We start from the raw sequence: 20334 nt of genomic DNA, 5'->3' as shown, positions 1-20334 counted from the left end.
GACGGACTAGTTCTTACTCAACCGCGTGCAGCAAGAGGTACACGCCGTTAACATTGCAAATGGCTCTCTCTCTCTCTCGCACTCTCTCTCTCATACCCTGCACGCTGGGGACAGTCGGGCGGATATATTTGGACTGATTCAAAACTCAAATGAAAGACTGTCTGCAGTCTGCACTACATGGAAAGACGCATGGACCAGCTATGTTTTCCATCCGTTGTGTGTAGCAGATCCGTCCAGGGGAAGCAGGGGAAAAGTCTAAAAAGGACAAAGTTTACTCGCTCCACGCAGGGGTATTTAGAGTCAGAGTGCCCTCACCCTGCCTGGACGCTCGGGAGGCACCTGAGGAATTTGCGTCTCGGGCCAAAGGAGGGACGGCTTGCCTTGCTGCCTCGTGAGCCGCTGGGGGTGCGCGCGCGCGCCTGTCTTTCTCATCCCCAGTCGGTTCATTAATGAACCCCGCATTTCTACCGGTGCGGAGGACGGGGGAACCGACATGCATAACGGGACGTGCAGCACGGCAGTGATGATAACCACGATGAAAAGCCCCCGGTCATCCTCCGAATCCTCGCCGATAATGACCTAACAAACAAGTGGCCTGTATCCAACAATAATTGCAGTTTTTCCCGCAAGGGAGTGAATTAACAAGCGTCGCATAACATCCTATTTGTAATTTTGTCCAGTACCTTGTAATCAATTGCTGGGGACGTGCGGCCAAAATGAGGTTGAAGGGTGTGTTTTTAATCCTCTTTATGGGTTCCTTTACCGCTTATTACATTTATGAGCCCATTCCCGAGGAGATAGAGGAAAGATGGAAACTTATGCTGACCAACTCTTTCTTCAGAAGTCTCAGCCATCTGGTAAGTATATACAGCTATAAGCGTTTACCTTTTTGTGAATGAAGGTTGTTGTCTAGGCTACCAGATTATGTCATACTAATCCATGTATTGTAATAGTCCTGCTCACCTGTTCTAATTATAGAGCCTATTAAGGAAATCTACGTTAATGTTTATTGCTGTGATGATTATATTTGTCTGTGGTGTCACATCCTTATGTTTGCAAGCAGTGGTGGAACCTATAGTCTACTATAGGCTATTTATTAAATTCATCTAAAATGTCACAATGTTAGTATACCACAATGTGGGATAAAAAATGTAAGGGGAAAAAAAGTAAAAGTGCTCATTAGCATAATGACCCATATATTTCACAGTCATATGCCTTAATTGCTACCTCAAAATCATAGTAAATACATTTATATTTTTAGCACATAATTAAAATAACAAATATAAAGAAAGCATTAAGTACCAGGGAACGTAACTGTATTAATTCATTTACAGTATGAACATTCTAAATGTGCTTTATTTATTCATCTACTGTATATATTATTCATGTATTAAATTCATTAACAGTTTTTTCTAGCCTCTTTCTGTGTCTGTCTCACTTGCTCATACTTTCATCATGCGTCACAACAGCACATATGCACGCACACTCAAACCACAAAAGAGAAACTGAACTGTAACCACTTACTACCTCAGGCCAGGGCTCTGTACTAGTGTATTTCCTGTTTTCTGTTATTGTGAGGAAAGCTTTCACTGAACATTAGCCAATCATCAACCTCGTAGATCGGCTATTTTCTGCCAAAACTTTCCCCACAATACGGATGCTGGGGTTTAAGTACTCAATTCATCATCAATACGTACAATGCATGCATTTCATATCAGCAACAACATGCACTAAAAGTAAACATGAATATGTAATTCTGGGAAAATTGCAATTGTGGCTGCATCGACGTCACACTGACCCTAAAAAGTATATACAGAAAAAATAAAGTTGGGCAATTACTAGGCCTATAGTCTGGATAGCTCTGGCAACAACACTAGTTGCTTCAGTTTTAAATTTGGGTGACGAATCGAGAAGTTCCTTGGCTGTTGGTATGGTAATGTTGCTGTTGCCAAGTTTGGTGCTAGTAGGCCTATAGTAGCCATGTTCCCCATGTCTGTGCTGGATCTATGGGGGAACAGTCATAAGAGCTTCCTCTGGTGTTGTGCCCATGGACATTTTCCTTGTGCAGAACCTTGAATGGATTTACACTTGAGTGAGTTTAGTCCAATTTATAGGAACATATATGGGATCCTGACAGTGGATTTTACAGATGACTGCTGAAGTTGCTGTGATCATGTGTTCAGCTGATCTGTGTTATGCACTATCAACCTCTGATTGCCTGCCTCACATGACCAGTCATGCACTTTTGCTCTTTGAATGAGTTATTTCTATTGGGGATATACTTCTGTTGGCTTTTATAGTCATATGGTTTCTTTTACAATGCAGTATTCACCAAGAGATGTGTTATATTATAGTCACACAATTGAACACATAAGCCCTTTATTGAAGCTAAAAGGCTTATTTTATTTTGACATTTGAATGGGCGTAGTCATGGTGGCCATCAAGAAGCTGGCTCATGTAGCCTATTCTCAGTGCAACTACTGTAGCTGCCAAAGTGAACTATGAACTGTCATTTTAGCACAACTATCTGAATGGTCTGCAGCTGGTGTGCTTATGTCTTTGTGTTCTTAATGTTTAACAGTTGTATTGAATTGAGAATGTTTTGAATACAATGGATGGACTTATCTGCCTCTCTTTCACTCACATTCTCTCCAGGCAGACTTGAGCGAGTTACTTGGACTGAAGGACTACATGGGAGTGATGTACTTCATCACCCTGGCTGAGGGGGTGGTGCCTGTATCTGATGAGTATGTGCAAGTGACAGAAGAACAGCTTGACGGAGTGGAGGTGGTGCTGTACCAACCCAAGCTGCTGGGTGCTCACACTGAGCTCAGGAGGGCTGTCATATACCTACACGGAGGAGGATGGTGTCTAGGCAGCTCCCGTGAGTCAATGGTTCTAAGCTTCTTTGCCACTGAATACATTTAAACTTTTAATATAAATTTATATCTAACTATAAATGCGCCACGTCTCTGTCTCTGTCTCTATCTCTGTGCACGTAACTCGAGAACTGTTTGCCCCACCGACTTCAAATTTGACACCCCCACAGGGAGTGTAGTGCCCAGCCTTGAGTCGGTGGCATACACCGTTGTCCAGAAACACCACAAATGGCTCTGGTCAGACTTTGCCAGTGGACATAATGAGCCCAATCCCCTCACCTGTGCAATTTCTAGCCTCTGCCTCAGCCAATTGATTGCCATGGCAAACCCACACCTGCCAATTGATTACTTAACCAGTCGGTTTGCACTCTACAGGCACAAGACAAGTCAATTTTGAAAAAGTGTACCCCTGGAGAAAATGTATGTACCCTGGTATAAATTGCCATGACCCTCCAAGTACTACCTTGGGTCTAGGCTTATTATCCTGCCCTCAATGTCTTCACATAGTAGTACAGTTAACTGTATAATATTCAGGCACATTTCAGCCACCTATTTTTCCCATTAGGACCACTCTACGCAACGTCATCAAACAGCGATGCACACCTATTCAGTATTTAAGTCCGACGTCATTTTGTAGTGCTACGTTACATCCGGGTCCAAGTGGCACCAGCTCCCATCCGCAACTCATTGTAAATAGAATATCTAAACGCGTCAATCTTTTTACAATGACGTTATTTTTCAGAAAAGAAGCCATTGAGGGTTAAAATGGGTCTTAATGCTTCCAACTCGAGTAGAATTATTAATGTTTTGTACAAGTGTCCATGACAACAAAAATATATGATGTGGAGACAATAAAGACTATTATCATTATTATTGAAGGTGGCAACAGTCCATTTGCTCCGTAAAATATTTCGGGGGCATATTTAGAATGTGTGCAGGCTTGAGTATGTTGAATCTAGTTTGCATTAATGAGGATTTAGTTGACACAATAAAATAAAATGGCGATAGTATTCCATGTGGGGCAGACGGCCTGTCACAGCCAGATTTGGGAGAGCAGCACAGCTTTGTTGTTGCGAGGAAAGCGGTAAAATTAGACTTTCGTGGTTGTTCTCGTCTCAGATTCAGTCCGACGGAGCGTCGCAGTATAACTCTATGGGGACACAAAAGTAGGACCCGTATCTCAGGAGGGGGCGCTCACGTCACAGCTAAAATACTGAATGGTGAAAAATAGAGTCTGCAACACTGGTATGAAACTCAGCTCCACTGGTTTATTAGATTCTAATAAACCAGTGGAGCTGAGTTTCATACCAGTGTTGCAGACTCTATTTTTCATCTTGTACTGCCTTTTTGTCTAGCACCTGGGCTAGAGTGGAGGTGCATGCTCTATTTCCTTTGTTAAAATACTGAATGGTAACATCATTCTACAGCCCACAGGTTTCTATCTTACACCTTTTTTTGTTGTTTTTGTTTTTTTCCCCGTAGCGCTAGAGCGGCGGCCGGTTGAGCTTCTAGTTAGGAGAATGGAAACAGTTGATCAATCAGAGCCATGTCTACACACTCTCATACAAAAGTCAGAGATACATACAAAGTCAAAGAGTGCACTGCTGGGACCTTCCTTGACTGCATTTGTACCTCTAACTACACGGATCTGTGGGTAACTTTGTATGCCAACTCCCTAGAGGCCAAGGAAAAACCTTTGCCTGGAATTTTTCACATCTGCTCTTTATAGTGCCACCAGGAGGCCGACAGATGTAAAACACATTTTCTAATATTACTTCTTCAGATTTTATCCAAATTTCACGCAAATCGGTACACATGCTCTTCATAGTCATGTGATCAAGACGGGTTTGTTTGATTTCTCATACTCCACCCTCATTGGCTACGATTGGCTTCTAAACTTTTCAGGAGTAGCCGCTTTGTACCCGTTTTGTGGTGAAACTGTGCATATTCTCACTAGGCTTTGGAAGAAATGCCACTTGACAGTTTTCAAATCAGCCTCATGGTGGCGCTACCACAGGCCAAGCCGCGTCACACACACACATTTATATTGCTCCTAAACATTTTGCCAAACATCACACACACACTCCTATCCTCCTGGCAAATAACGTAGCTGTACATTATTTGAACGTAGTTCTTTGCGCAGTGTGGGTGGAGGCCTTTTTGTGAATCGGGGGCCCTACGCAGCCTGCCTAGTCTACTCTGTGTATAGGACCAATCGGCTCCGCTATGGGAGCCTCCCATAGCAGAGTGCACTGCCCCCTACAGGTACCGGAGCTGCCTCTACACTTAGGGGAGATGAAGTGACAGTTACCGGAGCTGAGCTCCGCCAAGCTCCGGCTGAAATTAAGCACTGCCGTCAGCAATAAAACGTCGATACACATATGCGTCTCCTCATGCCGAATGGTGTTCTGACTTTTGACCTCTGACCTTTTAGATCACCCACCATTTGAAATTGTTAAAATCGATCTCCTCCCCCGGGATCTTTGATCAAAATTCACAAAAGGTTCTACACAAACTTTAGACCAATATCTAATGCAAATGTCAAGGTTTTATGATCTAATAAAAAATTGCAGTTTTATTCTTCTTCTGCCCAATACATACATGCAGAGTCACATGTTTATGAAACTTTACAGTATGGTATGCCGGGTATGGGGTGATCTCAAATAGGGCTGAAACCATGCAGTGTTACTCCAATTGGCTAAAGGGGGCGTTTGAAAATGAAAACTTTGAATAGGCATAACTCATGCCTCGTTTAAAAAGCCATGCACCTTGTTTACACATGTGCCTTGACTCATGCGGAACACATCTGTCACTTGAAGCAGAAAGCTCCGCCCTCGGATTTGCTTTGATAGCCCCTCACTTCACACTCCGTGTGAAGTGAGGGGCGCTCTTATCATCGCACAACACATATGAAGTAAATTCTCCATTCATTGTCAATGGGAATTTGTGTAGAACAAATCGCTGATTTGCTCGCTCTTATCATCCTACATCATCATGACATAACATTTCGATTTACTCAAACACATATGACGTAAATTCTCCATTGTCAATGGAGAATATAAATAGCCGATTTGCTCGTCCTCAGATGACGTAAATTCTCCATTCATTGTCAATGACGTATATTGGAGGGGCTAGCACTCCTCAAAAATCGACCTGTTCCTAAAACGGTTGTTACTTCAGAGCTAATTCGACTATTGAACGAGCAAAAATCATACCCTCCCTCACATTCATGTTGGATCTCTGATATACTATACTTTTTAAAATTGGAAAAAATGGTTCCATCTCCAAATTCAGTAAAGTATGGCAGCCTTTTCTTACACTCGTACCCCCGACTGAACCTGATTAGCTGTTACCTGGTCTTGCCTGGATGAGGCATGGTTTGTGACCATGAGCTGATTTGTATATCTATTGAACGAGCTAGAGCAACCATTTTGTGCCTAATTCTAAATCTTCATAGCTACCCACACAAATAACAGTATAAGCCTATTACCTTTCCCATTGGGGTCGATATAATTTCCCCTTCTGATCAATTTCCGTGCAGTCTCCATGTGGAGGGGGTGTGTGTGGTTCCATAGGATCCAGTTTCCACAATATACGCAACTTTGCCACCTTCTACACCCAGTCGAGGGTAGCCACTATGAGGGAGACATATTTTCTGACCAGCATGTTCAGGTTGCTCGTATCCCCGGCATTAATGTGATCCCCAGCAGGCAAGGAAGAGCATCATGTTAGTTCAGGCACATAATCAAGCTCCTGCAGCTTTCAGCATAGTCAGCTGATGTCTCAGCTGAGCAAGTACAGTAGGCTATCAGTTCAGTCTCTATCCCTGTGGGGGATTTATTGGAGGCCCCCTGCTTTATCCTAAGGGAGGGGGTTTCTGAACAGAACCATGAAGCCAAACATAAAGGTATCACATTGTTTATGCTGCTATAAATATTAGTGGTCCTGACTGAAGTTCTCTCTGATGTCATGAAAATATCCTTGCTTAAAAAAGAAATGTTTCTCTCTCTCTCCTAACTTGAAGAAATATTGCTGGAGTGATGGCACCTCAGAGGGTGGCCAGCCTGGGTAAGCCAAGACTAAAGGAATTGAAATGCAATTTGACACAGTTCACACTGTCTCTGCAATAATGAACTCAGTGGCTTCTCTGTACAATTGAAAAGGCTTTCTGACAGTTAGTACATTTTTCTTTTAACCAAAACATATCGCCTTATTATCCTTTAATCAAACAACAAAATTATACCTGTAAACTGTTAATATTTTAAGATATTATTATCCTTGCGCGTAAAGGTATTCCATTATTGATAACACAGTGGAAAGCACTATCTTTTAAATGTTTTTTTTTGTGTGGCTTTCGCCTTTATTTTATATATTTTATGGAGGGACAGACAGTAGGCTGACAGGAAATGGGGAGAGAGATGGGGGGGAAGACATGCAGTAAAGGCTGTTGGGATCGGGAGTCGAACCCGTGGCACACTGCCAGACTGGGTTACCACAACAGGAAAGTGCTATCTTTTGAACCATTTGTTGATAGGTCTTACTAAATAAAACTAAATAAGTGAAGCAGCGAGCACATTTTCAAACCTCACCCTTAAATTAACCGCACATTCATGATGGGGGACAATTATTTCAGCAGTTAGTACACCTGAAAGAGTGAGATGTCTTCACATGAGCCGTACGTTAGCAAAGACACTAGAACCTCCAGTATAGAACCAGGGACAGATAGTTGTGATACAAGGTTTTTGTTGGTAATTTATAATGTTGTAATCATGAGTTGCCCATGTCTGTATACTTGAACTTGAGATACAGTGTACTGTGTACTTGATAATGTATTGTGTACTGCCTGAACTGTAGCATACTTTATACAGTAGATAGGCTACGAGAGACATCTCAGCGGCAGCAAGGTCAGCCTTGCTGCAGTAGGCACGTTATTATGTCTCATATCTTGTTGTCACGTCATTATGATCTAGCACTATAATGATTAATTGCGCATAAAGTTATATATTTAAAACCTTTTTTTTGTTTAAATCTTGATGATTCATGAGTTTATGAAAATAAAAAATACTATCTCAAAATTAGAATTAGAATATTTTATGAGACCACTAAAAAACACATTTATAATACAGAAATGTTGACCATCTGAAAAGTACGTGGCCTGGGCTACTTTTAAACACATTATTTCATCAACGGGCGTGGCATGGAGGAGTTAAGTCTGGCGCTTTTGAGGTGTTATGGAAGCCCAGATTTGCTTTGATAGCATGCTTTAAACTAATTTGTTTTGTTGAATCTAGTGTCTCACACCTTCCTCTTGACAAGAAAACTCTGTGGGGTTCAGGTCAGGACAGTTGGCTGGTCAGTTAAGCACAGTTATACTATGGTCAGTACACCAGTTACTAGTAGTTTTGGCACTGTGGGCAGGTGCCAAGTGCTGCTGGAAAAGGAAATCAGTATATATATATACATAAAGCTTGTCAACATACAGAAGCACACAGTGCTGTAAAATATCCTAATAGATGGTTGTGTTGACTCTGCAATTGATAAGACATGTTATCTGCATGATGTTGGTCCACTGACGGTGACAACTTCACTGTTTATGGAAATTCAGATTTTCCGTTCTAATTCGATTTGGCACCTCCCTACAATGCCAAAACTACTAATTGGTGTACAGACTACTGTGCTTAACTGACCAGCCAACTGACCTTTGTCAAGAGGAAGGTGTGAGACACTAAATTCAAATGAGTTTAAAGCTGATATCAAAGCAACAGTGCCACAGGCACATCACCTTTATGCCACGCCCCACTGATGAAATAATTTGTTTAAAAGAGCAACTGTATATGTAGCCATTGTTTGCAATAATCCTAACCTGTAAACAGTGTTGGCGTCTGGCATAATGATTATTTCTGCATAATTTGACACATTGTTTGAGTGGTAAAACAATCCTTTCCAGGTCGAACATTGGTATTAATTTAATAAATTGTCCTGCATCGTGGCATTTTCTTCACTTTAAGTGGTAAAACAATGCATCTGTTTTTCCGTGGCTTTTAAAAGTAAGCTATATCTCTCTGATTCTATAGACAAATCCACAGCAGAGCATGTGAGCGGAGCGGAGCGGGGGGATTTTGACGTGAGCGCGGAGCGGGTTTTTAAATGGGTCAGATTGACTTCCGGAGCGAGAACTGTCCTCCGCTCCGAGCCGCTCAGTGCACACGGCACTGTGCAAGCTTGGCTAGCAGTTTACATCAATCATTGCCTCTCAAGCAGGCCCGGCACCACGGGGCGGTAAAGGGGATGTTTGCGCCCTTAAATCAACCTCTTTGCCTTTGTGCCCCCTGAAAAATCTCAATGCCCTCTCAGTCATTTCATCCTGGCGCCGGGCCTGCTCTCAGACTCAAGCCCAGCCCCATACGCGTAATCTGCTTCACGGACTGTCCATGAGAATAGACAAATCACCAATGCACCGCTCATGGCGTGTCAGTTTACATATCTGTTCTTTTGGATTTGGACACATGACGATGGGCTACAACAGCATGTGAGCGCGAGCGGAGCGGAGCGGGTGGATTTTGAAGTGAGCGCGGAGCTAGCGTAGAGCGGCGTGGGGGGAGATGAACGTGAGCGCGGAGCGAGCGTAACAAAAGCCGTCGAGAGCGGAATTATCGGCCGCTCACATGCTCTGATCCACAGAGGGGCCCCCTGCGCACAGCCTGTCAACAGAGTTATTTCCTGTAAGTGGCGCCAACATAGCTGCGGTGTAAAAAGTCATTCCTATTACTACAGTGAATGGGAAAGTGATTGATGTTCGTCGTTACTCTTTTACCTGCTTTTTACTAACACTAACTTTACAAAGATGCTTACCTGTGTAGTTTATGGCTGCTCCGATAGTAGTATTGGCAAAATTCTACTTTGGAGAGAAACGGAATGTCAAATACGAGCGTCCGTCTGAATTTCATTGCGCACTCAGTAGTGTAATTAGCCTCTTTCTTGTACCTTAATATATTAATTTCTTGAAGAAGATTGTTATGCTCCAGTATTTCCCAGCTTTATGCCACAGTCCTATTCTGGAAGCACTGAACCCTCATGATTACGAGAGAGTGAAATGCAGAAACTACTTTACTTCCACGGTACAGGATACTACAGCAAAATGGTGTGTTGTTCTGTAAGAGTAACTTTGACATGTGTGGCTGCTATACAGTAAAATCCAGGGTGTTTATTTAACTAAATGTGAATCTGGACCCTTCTTTCAATCTCACAGTTAAATTAACACATGCACGGATTTTGCTGTGTATTATGTGTCCATGCAGGGATGAGTCCATATGATCTCCTGGCCAGAAAAATGGTGACGGAACTCAACGCAGTGGTCCTCAATGTAGAGTGAGTATGTCACTCTGTATCCATTGAACTGCCGAGTTCCGCTGGGGCCCAGTGGTTATTTCTAATTTTATATGCATGACATTTAACAACCGGTTGTGGGAGAAGGACTGTGTATAATGTATAAGTCAAACCTGAGCCTTATGGTTATTGAAAAATAACCATAAAGGCTAATTGCTGCTCGGATTTGATTATCTTGCTTATCGGCTGTACCTTGGCCACGTCCCAGCAATAATTGTTGGCACTATCTCTGCCAACCTTGCAAAAAAAGTTACCTTTGTTACCTTACTTCCAGCAATGGGGTTGCATGTGTTTGGTGCAATGTACTAACTGTCCGACAGGCATTAGTCCGACACCCTACGCCTAACCTAACCCTAACTTCACAGGGAAGCCACGAGTGAGTCTTAACCAGCCACATGTCAGGAGCCACGGGTGAGTCTTAACCAGCCACACATGTGTCGGACTGTTGGTACGTCGGACCAACGTATGTGCCTCCATGAAATCCATGTTGTTAAAGACAGTTTGTGTGTGTGTGTGTGTGTGTGTGTGTGTGTGTGTGTGTGTGTGTGTGTGTGTGTGTGTGTGTGCTGCACCACACCTGTTATCCGTTGGTTCGCACAACGATGTTAAAAAGTTGTTGGACCCATTCACGTGCATCGTTACCCGTTCGTATGACTGGAAGCCATCGCTGTCTTTGACTTTATTAGGTTTCATCAAATTAGTGTCGGATGGTTTGACTTCATGCCGTTCCGCTAGCATCCCGTTGGCTGCGTCTTTTCTCTTTTTTTACCCGTTCGTATCACCAGCAGCACTCGCTGTCTTTGACGTTAGTTTCATAAAAGTAGTGTCGGATGGTTTGACTTGGCTGAGAGGTCGGCTAGAGGCATAAAGTGGCTGGTTGCCTAGAGACGAGGCAGCCAATACGGCAGCCAATGTAAATGATAGCTTGCTAGTACAGCCACTACGGCAGCCAATGAGAGAGATAGCTTGCTAGTCCAGAAAGGCAAAGCGTACGGCAGCCAATGAGAGAGATAGCTTGCTAGTCCAGAATCGTGCTTCACACAGCAGCTGGTAAAAAGAAAACAACAAACATTGGATAACAAGCAACGTCACTCTCGACGTATTTGTCTATGGGCTCAACGGTGCAAAGTTATAAAATACTTTGATTTAAATGCATTGCAATTAGCAGACTCAGCGAGGCTTAGCTACATGACACACCGGTATAATCATGTGTTTTTGTTTGTGTGTGTATAGTCAATAAAGTGCAGAATTACAATTGTGTTGGATGTACACTTACTGTAGCATTGCTATGGTCACGCTTTGGCAGGTGGTCACCTGATGAAGTCCATAATGCTTAGCCAAAACATTGTACCACACGTGTTTTAAGTAAAAACTAACAAAAAATAAAAAAGGTTATGGGTTAAGTGTCCTGCTCAGTGACCCCTCGACACATAGACTGGGCTGGAACCTGTGACCTTCTGCTTCGACAGGTGGGACCCATTCAGTTATAGCTTCCCATTATGATGTGAGGCATGTGATGTTTCTTTGAAACCCAGCAGTATTATCTTTTGTATTTTATGCCAATATTGTCTTGAGTTGAGCCAGAAGGCAAAGCTCTCTGTTTACCGATCAATCTTCGTTCCCACTCTCACCTATGGTCATGAAGTGTGGGTCACGACCGAAAGAATAAGGTTGCGAATACAAGCGGCCGAAATGAGTTTTCTTCAACGGGTGGCTGGCATCTCCCTTAGAGATAGGGTGAGAAGTTCAGTCACATGAGAGAGACTCGGGAGTAGAGTCGCTGCTTCTTCGCCTGGAAAGGAGCCAGCTTAGGTGGTTCGGGCATTTGGTTAGGATGCCTCTCGGGCGTCTCCCTAGGGAGGTCCTCGAGGCACATCCCACTGGGAGGAGACCCCGGGGCAGACCAAGGCGCAGTTGGAGGAAACACATCGACTCACTGGCCTTGGAACGTCTCGGGATCCCCCAGGAGGAAGTCACTAATGTTGCCCTGGAGAGGGAAGTCTGGAGCTCTCTGGTGGAGCTGTTGCCCCCACGACCCGACTATACGGATAAGCGGTTGAAAATGGATGGATGTCTTGCGGACATGCCACACCAACATTTCTCTACTTCACTAGCTTCCTTGATCCTTCTTGCATCTACTACTCGATACCCTTTTTCTGAACATCCACATGACCACAGGCTAGTTTCTCTTATATATTTCATAAAAATATTATAGGCTACAGTACATGCTTCTGCACCAGATATATTCATGCTTGGTGCTGTGCTCCCAGTGTGCATACTTTCACTTATCTCGAGTTCATGAAGAGGACAGTTTATTTTCTCAGAAACAAAATGGGGTATAAATTGTGTAAAATTTGTAAAATAATCAAACAGTCACTCACACCCCCACCAAGCCCCTTTTAGTGCAGGGACTGCCTTTCACTGAGCATTCTGGCCTGTCCAAACCTTTTACTCCTTACCATGGTTTAGGTGGAGAGCGGAGACAGGCCAGAGCAGCTCATGTCATGTGATGATCAGTCCCATTGCCGTCATAATTTGATCTTTAGTATCTTAATAGTTTATAATAAGTTACCAGTAAGACGCCTGAGGGCGAGAACCGAGGTTGCGCTGAAACAACAGAGCTTCTTAATACGGCAAAGTTGAGAAGCAGTTAAACTATTAATCTGGTGTCAGTGATGTCAGAAATTGCATTTTTAGCCATTTTCTGCCGAATATTTTCTGCAGCAGAATATTCGGTGCATCACTACTATCTAGGGTTTGATGAGGTCAGTGTTGTGATCTTCACATATGGAGATCCATGTGTTGTACCAACTTGGTTCATTTGCAAGTGTGACTCATGTTGCGGCAACCAGAGTAATCTAGTAAGAGAGTGACGACACACTTTGATCTCGCCGCAAAGCAGTGTGCTATAGGCTATAGTTCCAAACATTGGAACTATCCCATTGAGATAGAACGAGCATTTCCGCATTCCATTATTACAATGTGAGTCAACGCTAGTGTCGCCACTCTCTTACTAGATTACTCTGGCGGCAACCACACTGGTTATGAGATTGGCACAATATGGCCATATATTGACATTCCGGCTAATCAGGGATCTCCATATATGGGCACAACCGGGATTATTAGCGCATCGTCTGGGAATGCCCATATGCCTTTTTCCCGTTATTTTTTAATGTTTTCTGGCCTGAAACAACAGAGCTTCTTAATACATAATACATATACTGTACAATACATAACAGCACACTTGAGAAGGAGGAGTTCAACTATTAATCTGTTATCAGTGAGCTCAGATGTAGATTGGTGGTGGAATAACACCAGGGCCAGATTAACACCTCTGAGGGCCCCTGGGCACTGAAGCTCGAAGGCCCCCCTGCACATGCATGTGCAAATCTTTTTTGTGCACGCATATCGCGCGTGCAAACTTCTGGACATTTTGGGGCATTTTGGGGTGGTTTTATGCCCTTATATTGGCCTATTCCCGGCCGCCTACCCCGCCCCAGAGTGACAGCCAGGCAGCAACTAACAGATTGTTTTTATTTGACCCACATAGTAAGCAAATGGGTGAGAGAATATGCCAGTGCCAGACAGTGTATTTCAGTGTTTTCACTTTTTTTTGTCGAGCCACGCGACACGAGACGTGGCGTTCCCTGGTCAGACAGCCGTGCCGCTCGTCGGCAGTCTCCTCATTGAGAGTGTGGAGGTCGCGCTGCTGGGCATGTGCGTGCATCCGCTTGGGTGTCGGCATACTGCTGGGCGAGTGATGACGCTTTGGCATGGGATCAACTTTGACCAAAAATGCACAATGAAAAACGGGTATGGCCAGGGTTCATGGCCATGGCCAGGGTTCATGGCCATAGTGTGTCTTGAGTGTAGTGGGTTTGATGATGTCAGACTGACATATGCGTGATCATATATGGAGATGTGATGTCACGATGCGCGACCAATGACCATGTATAGAGACGTGGGTGACTAGACGAGATGTCATGATGTGTGACCATATGGAGGCGTGGAGTGACGGATTGACTGACGGACTCACAGGAAAATCCAATCTGCTCAGTCCAAAGCTTGTTGGATGCATGACTTTGAGGACATGTTCAGGGGGGCCTTTAGCAAATCCCAGGGCCTTAACCCTGTGCAAAAAGCATGGAATATGGATGTGTATATTACAGGAAACTCCCGTTAAACTTTCCAACAAACTCCGGTAAATTCCCGAATTGTACCATCACACACATATTACCGTATATTAACTGTATATGCCCACTAAACTTGACGTTTACGGGCAACTGTGGCACTGTGGTTGTATTACAAGTACTACAAGTATTTGGGTTCATATAGTCCTTCCCAAAAGGACTTTCAAACTAGGAAGGGTCAGCCTGCAATGACATGCATAAGATCTGGTCATCCCAGTTTAGTAAGATGTTAAAAGTAAAAATATTTAGGACGACCATTGAGCCGATTCTACTCTATGGCTCCGAGACATGGACACTTTCAAAGAAATTAGAGAAACGGTTGGATGGCACTTACACCCGCCTTCTAATGAGAGCGCAAAATCTATCTTGGAAGAGCCACCCATCAACTAATCTAATATACGGCAACCTTCCCCGTGTTTGTCAGATCCAGTTGAACACGGTTTGCCGGCCACTGCTACAGAGCTGACAATGAGGTTATATCTTCCCTTCTTCTTTGGAGTCCTAGAAAACTGTCGTTCCCTGATGTCATCGCTGATGCATCAGTAGGCAGGAACTGGGGATGGCAATGAAGGACCGGAATGTCGAAAAATGATGATGACTGTGGTTGCTTGCAACTACATGCAACTAACGGCTGCGAGTTGCATGGTGAATCATTGGTGTTGTTTGGGCCTAATTGCTTTTAATTATCCTGTTGTATTTCCTCCGTTTACCTGTGAATTTCTCCTTTTTTGTTTCTGCCAGATACCGTCTGGCCCCAGCGCACCACTTCCCGGAGCCATATGAGGATGTTTACCGCGTGGTGAAATATTTCCTCCAGAAGGGTGTGCTTGCCCAGTACTCTGTGGACCCAGGACGTATCGCAGTGGCTGGGGACAGCGCTGGGGGTAATCTAGCAGCTGCAGTGTCTCAGCAGGTACTCAAACTCCTGTATATTTTTGGGCGGGGGGTGGGGGGATTTGGGAGGTCAACTCAGCACAAACATACAGGGGCAACGAAATAGTCAGCGACAGGCCACACTGTATTTTTCACATGAAATGAAATGACGTCGCCAAACTTATTTTCAGGGTTTTCATAAAATTAGATTGCGCTCTTCGCCAACGTATGAATGGCTCTGGGTTGCTAGGAGACCGATGAAACCGGAAATGAAAAGTCCACATCCCATCTGTCTCAATGTAAATCAATTTACTAAAATGTATTTATCTCTGACTCTTTTCACAGATTGTGTTTTTGGTCAAAATAAGCTTCATTCATGGCCCATAACTAAAGTACAGATGATCGCAATTGTTTTCGGCCGGTGAAAGTAAATACTTTCACCATATTTACACAGCCGTTTACTTCCAGTGTCTTTAAATATCAGTGACCTGGTTTCTGAATCTGAACATATTTAACCTGCCTTAATCTCTTGAACCTTGTGTAGTTAGTGTGTGTGTGGGTGGTTGTGTTAACAGTTTGACTCCATAAAACGCGTTACTCGCTATTTAATCAAATATTCTACGCTGCTCTTACCTTTAGAGCATACGCTGAAGTATTTGCAGCTTTCAACGACGAAAATCCGGCGAAAAATGGTCCGTCGGCATGTTATGATCATCAGCACCAGCGGCCATTAAAATGCGCTACAGGATCCGCCTCCATGAGGCATTGTAGTCCAAACAAACCCCCGTCCACTTACATACATTGAGCTCAATTTCCCAGAAGCCCTAGCAGCCCAGATGATGACTTGATTTCCGGTTTCGTCATCATAACGCGACGGCCTCGTCACCAGGTCCCGGATAAATCTGCTGTTTCTTTTTAATTATTTTAAAACAGCGAATTAAACGCATTCATCAAATGTCGGGTATAGCGTTTTACATGAGGTGGAACACTGGATTAAACAATTAGCTGCCGTCAAACTACATTGCTTTATATGTATTTTCAGTGAGTCTCTCCAGGGTTTTAATAGGGAGGGGGCAGGGGCAGCATTAGCTCAGGGGTAGAATGACCGCTTGGGAACCGCAAAGTTCCCAGTTCGATCCCGGGCTCCCCCTAAAGGCCCCATAGACTGCAGTCACATCCAGTCAGTGATGGGGCCCCTAAAGGCCCCATAGACTGCAGTCACATCCAGTCAGTGATGGGGCCCCTAAAGGCCCCATAGACTGCAGTCACATCCAGTCAGTGATGGGGCCCCTAAAGGCCCCATAGACTGCAGTCACATCCAGTCAGTGATGGGGCCCCCTAAAGGCCCCATAGACTGCAGTCACATCCAGTCAGTGATGGGGCCCCTAAAGGCCCCATAGACTGCAGTCACATCCAGTCAGTGATGGGGCCCCCTAAAGGCCCCATAGACTGCAGTCACATCCAGTCAAATCTGATTTATTTCTCAAATCTGATCTTTTGGCCTGACCATTCACACATTGCAAGTGACCAGATCGGATCCGTCACAGATGTGTGCCACATCCAGATTGGAATCTGCTTTATCTGTTTAAATAAGTCTAAACCCCAAAAAGTCACATACAAGTCACATGGAATCTGTTTTAGATCAGGTTGTTACATTCAGACTGAGACGGATCTCCTCAAATCAGATTTGAAACCACCTCTTGAATGTGACTCAAGTCACATTTGTAAAAATCGGATTCCGGGTGACCTGTCTGCATTTAGACTTTTCTGATTCAGGCTAGATTCAGGCTAGATTTGGCTGCCAGTGAGCAAGACACTGAACCCCTAATTGCTCCCGATGAGCAGGTTGGTGCCTTGCATGGTTTCCTCCGTCATCGGTGTATGAATGTGTGTGAATGGTGAATGAAATGCACACACAATTTCTGTTGGATAAAGGCACTATATTAATGCTCCATTTACCATTTATTTTATTTACCAAATTATCTTTCTCCTCTGTCCCTACAGTTACAGCAGGAGCCAGGGCGGCAGGTTCACTTGAAAGTCCAAGCACTGCTGTACCCTGTACTACAGGCATTGGACCTCTACACCCCATCATACATGCAGAATCAAGATATGCCCCTTCTGCCACGCACCCTCATGGTGCGCTTTTGGAGTGAATACTTCACCAGTGACAAGGCTCTCTTCAAGGCCATGATGGCGAACACCCACAACAGCCCAGAGTCAGCACGCCTGTTCAAGTTTGTCAACTGGAGTGTTTTCCTGCCCGAATCCCTCCACGGGAAATACAACTACAGTGCTCCCCCTGTACCACAGGAAACAGGAGAGGAGGTGGCCAATGTGATTGTGCCATCTCAATCCATTGCCGATCCACGTGCCTCGCCGCTGCTCGTACCAGATGACGCTCTACGCTCTCTTCCCAAGGCCTATGTTCTGACGTGTGAGTACGATGTTCTCCGGGATGACGGCATCATGTACGCCACACGTCTCCGTGCTGCCGGCGTGGAAGTGACACACGAACATTACGATGCCGGTTTCCATGGAGCACTGATGTTCACGGTGTGGCCCAATGACTTCCTGATTGCACACCGCATGACGGAAAACTATGTCAGATGGCTCAAGGAGAACTTGTAAAACAGAAGGAAAAAGTGTTCAATGGTCATTCCTGACAGTGCAAGTGTGACAGAGTTTTTTTGTGTTCAATAATTGGTTTGCAAAGCAAAAGCATGCCGGATGATTTTCCAGCACTGAATAATAAAAAAGCATTAAATAATCATAATTTTCTTTATTAATATTGAATCTGACTTGTTTGCACTCTATCTTAATGTAGATTAGAACATAGAAATGTAAAGGACTGCACACTTCACAGACACAACATACTGTGCTCTGGTACTGTAAGGGTATATTATAACCAAAACAGGTTCTTGCATCTGGTTTAATTTAAAAAAGCAACTCCAAAAAGTATGGCCAAATATTGGGCTTCCTTTCATTTCAACAGTCACATAATGAAGAAAGCTTGTGAACGTTGCCAAACAGTAATAACCCGTTGGAATGTGAACTGTGGACATGCTGTCTGCCACGGGTCTTCTGTGTACAAAATGTAGATCTCCCATAGCCCCAAGGTGCAGCCTCCATGTGAGATTAAATATCCATCAATCTGTCTTTCTTTCTCGCTCTCGATAATATCTACTGGTATATTTTTTTCCCTCTCTCTCTTACAGTGTGACTGCTCTGAACATGAAATGACTAGCAGAGACCACAGAGGGAAAAGCTTAAAACTACAAAAAAAAGGAAAACAGAAGCATAATTTTAGAGTGACTTTGTCTTTTTGTGTTTGTGATAAAAAATATATTATCAATGCTTTGAGACTGAAAATGGGTCACAGTTGATAGGAAACAGTTGGACGTCAAAGTAATAACCAATTGAAGTTGCTGGAGAAACCCTTTTTTTTCTTTTCCACATCTCTTCTATATTGAAAACAAGAATAATCCATTGACTTCTATAACCAAATTACACTTGATCACCAAATACTATAGCTGCTGACACATCAGAAATCCTTGCCTGAGTACTGCACCATACCCTCTCCTTAACATACACTTGTAAATAGGATGTGTATTTTAAAAAAAAAATGTCCCCTGTGCAAATGAGAAGGGACGTGTTATTTTTAATCTATTCTGACAATAAATGTAATGATCTAACATCTACATTCTTGACCCTGTCTTTGTTTCTCTGCAGAGAGAGAGAGAGAGAGAGAGAGAGGTGAGTGAAGTGAGTGTGTGTGTGTGTGTGTGTGTGTGTGTGTGTGTGTGTGTGTGTGTGTGTGTGTGTGTTGCCAACCATTGAAAAGCATGAATGCAGCTTACTTTTGTCCAATCATGAACACACTCTGCTGTATAGTGGCACTTACCCCCTGTTGCTAATAGGATGGGTTAAATGCAGAGGGAAAATTCCTCATAATGTGCAAATGTGCTACGAACAAAAATACCCCAAAGGAGTGGGGACCATAATGCTGTCAGGATTTATGGTGTGGAGGTTTATTAACTGACCAATAATAAGGCTGAATGGGATACTACCGTATGAGACAATGTGCAGGACCAAGTAATCTTTGAGCTGCTTGGGTAAAGCATTATACTGTGCAGTCACTGTGCAGCCATAAATCCGTAGCTACACTATGCACACCTACACAAATTCAGAAGAGGCTGGAATTCTTTTTCCCCAGATTACTGAGAGGATGATGGATGAGTGCAAATGGGCCAATTATATAAGGAGGTGATTTAAATAGGTCATTCTCACTGTTAAGGACACAACATCATCAAGCCACACACGCCTGCCTTTCCCCTCTGGGCATGCAGAGAACTTGCACAGTTTAAGATGAATTGTGTTCATAGATTCTCTGTCATTTTATCCTGCATGTATGCTATAGTTTTGGAGCAAGGATATTGACTTTGTGCATTCAATACTTAACCAGTATTGAACGTGCGCATGCAAACACACATGGACGTCAAAGTAATAACCAATTGATGTTGCTCCACACGTTATGCATGCATTTTATCCATCTGTACGTGACAGCTAGAGCTTGTAGGGAAGTACTGTTCTCATTGTCTTCCCAGAATATGGAAGGATAATGAAAGAAACGTGACAAGGATTAAGAAAGACAGTTACTGAATAGCAGTGTGGATAGAGCTTTTCTGAGGATTATTCTTAATTACAGCACACAAGTTCGGGAACATGTAATACACGTGTGCACATGCACACATAAAGAGGCTTTACATCCTGATTTGATCAATCGGCAAATACGCACGCGCACACACGCACGCACGCACGCACGCACGCACGCACACACACACACACACACACACACACACACACACACACACACACAGGAATGCATTTGTGAACAAGCATGATTCATAAGATCCATAAACACTTAACAAGGGATCATACGTAGGTCTACTGGAAGAAAATATGATAGTTCCCTCCACCCTTACAGCAGGGATTTGAAAATAAAT

The 20334-nt window shown here is 43.7% G+C and overlaps 1 protein-coding gene across 1 annotated transcript; it reads left to right on the top strand.

Moving 5' to 3' along the window:
- The first annotated feature begins 97 nt into the window (after window positions 1–97).
- aadac (arylacetamide deacetylase) lies at window positions 98–19029 on the top strand. Its single transcript, XM_080772411.1, has 5 exons — window positions 98–857; window positions 2656–2884; window positions 10178–10247; window positions 15197–15368; window positions 17333–19029. The coding sequence occupies exons 1-5, from the start codon at window positions 717–719 to the stop codon at window positions 17957–17959; spliced, it is 1239 nt and encodes a 412-aa protein (XP_080628537.1). The 5' UTR covers window positions 98–716; the 3' UTR covers window positions 17960–19029.
- Window positions 19030–20334: the final 1305 nt, after the last annotated feature.

Source organism: Protomyctophum bolini (assembly GCF_963924005.1).
Source record: "Protomyctophum bolini genome assembly, chromosome: 9".
Lineage (NCBI taxonomy): Eukaryota > Metazoa > Chordata > Actinopteri > Myctophiformes > Myctophidae > Protomyctophum > Protomyctophum bolini.
This window is presented reverse-complemented; position numbering and strand designations above follow the sequence as displayed.